The sequence below is a fragment of the Sinocyclocheilus anshuiensis genome, unplaced genomic scaffold (assembly GCF_001515605.1).
Source record: "Sinocyclocheilus anshuiensis isolate Anshui unplaced genomic scaffold, SAMN03320099.WGS_v1.1 scaffold300, whole genome shotgun sequence".
Classification (NCBI taxonomy): domain Eukaryota; kingdom Metazoa; phylum Chordata; class Actinopteri; order Cypriniformes; family Cyprinidae; genus Sinocyclocheilus; species Sinocyclocheilus anshuiensis.
In genome coordinates this window covers 2,696,885-2,698,325 of record NW_015557379.1, presented here as the reverse complement: position 1 = coordinate 2,698,325, position 1,441 = coordinate 2,696,885, and the positions used below count along the sequence as shown (strand labels likewise).

Sequence of the window (1,441 nt, the reverse complement as noted above, 5' to 3'; positions counted from 1 at the left end):
ATATCTATATATATATCTATATATATATATATATATATATATATATATATATATATATATAGTCTAAGGAGGATGAAATGCATCGATTAATGCAGTCATGGCAGCCAGTGTTACCTCATCTGACAAGTGGTCACAATGTTCTATGAGTCTGTGTCTCAGGGGATGCTGGGTAATGCCGGCAGGTGTCTCTGGTCCAGTTTCCTCTCCCAACAGGAAGTAAACGGTCTCCTGAAGCAGGGCTTCTGATGTCACCTGTCTGATGATCCTGTTTAACAGGGCTGTTGAAGACAGAATGCCAACCTCTGACCTGGAATTAGTCAAAAATGAGAAAGTACGAAAAAAAATGTTTGTGAGAAAGGAAACAATTTGCTGGTGCAATTGCAAAGAATGTGGGACAAGTAAACAAACCTGAGATAGCTTACGTTTGCATTAGCTGAGGCTCCATTACGGCAACAAAGAAGCGCTCTCTCACGGCCCGAGCCAGAACTGCAGCAGCCATCTAACGTTACAGAGGAGCAAAACACAAAAATGTTACAAAACAAACTCCTCAATCTGCAAATTTTCATCATCTGATTTAGACAAACATATCCATTTATATGTTCTTGCAATTTGTAGACAGACAGTTTGAGCATGACTCAATGTTTACTCATTTTCTGGTTTTTGATTGAATTGTCTTTACCTTCTGTGCCTCTTTGATGAGCTGATCACAATAGTCCAGCCACGATAGGAAAGAAATAAGTGCACGTTTGCCTGCGAAAGCTGCAGCATCTTCTTTTAGATTATACACATCCAACCTACAAATACACACAGACTCTCAATAAACATTCAAAACAGCTCCATGTATCTTGGGCAGTATAGTAAATATTCACAATATATTTGTGATGATTTTGCTGGCAATAAAAATAAATCATCATAATGATCTAAATGCATTAAGCAATAGTACAGTACAGCTATTTGAATTGTTTAGTTTTTGATTTAAATTAAATGTAGAAAACAGAAAAGATGCATAAAACATTACATTTTATATTTAGTTGAATTATATGCATTTTAAATCTAAACATTTTAAATCTAACTGGCAAGAATGTCTGTTTGGTCAAAATATATAATAAACAGTAAAGATATATAATAATAATAATAATAATAATAATAATAATAATAATAATAATAATAATAACAAAAATACAGATGAAAGGGGTGAAATGATGTTGCTAAAAAGAACATTATTTTGTGTTTTTGGTGTAATTCAATGTGTTTATGCGGTATAAGGTTCAAAAAGCACATTCTTTTCCACATACTGTACATTACTGTTTCTCCTCTATGCCCCGCCTTTCTGAAGCGCATCGATTTTTACAAAGCTCATCGTTCTGAAAAGCGAGGTGTACGCTGATTGGCCAGCAATCCAGTGCGTTGTGATTGGCCGAATACCTCAAGCATGTGACGG

At 35.0% G+C, this 1,441-nt stretch overlaps 1 protein-coding gene across 1 annotated transcript in view; it reads right to left on the bottom strand.

The window, feature by feature from the left end:
• LOC107679198 (protein FAM160B1-like) overlaps positions 1–1,441 on the bottom strand; it is a 15,415-nt gene that overhangs the window by 8,603 nt on the left and 5,371 nt on the right. The window contains exons 8-10 of the mRNA XM_016474718.1: positions 680–794; positions 423–499; positions 115–307 (exon numbers count right to left, since the gene is read on the bottom strand). Coding sequence (XP_016330204.1) covers positions 115–307; positions 423–499; positions 680–794 — 385 coding nt within the window. The remainder of the gene's footprint in view (positions 1–114; positions 308–422; positions 500–679; positions 795–1,441) is intronic.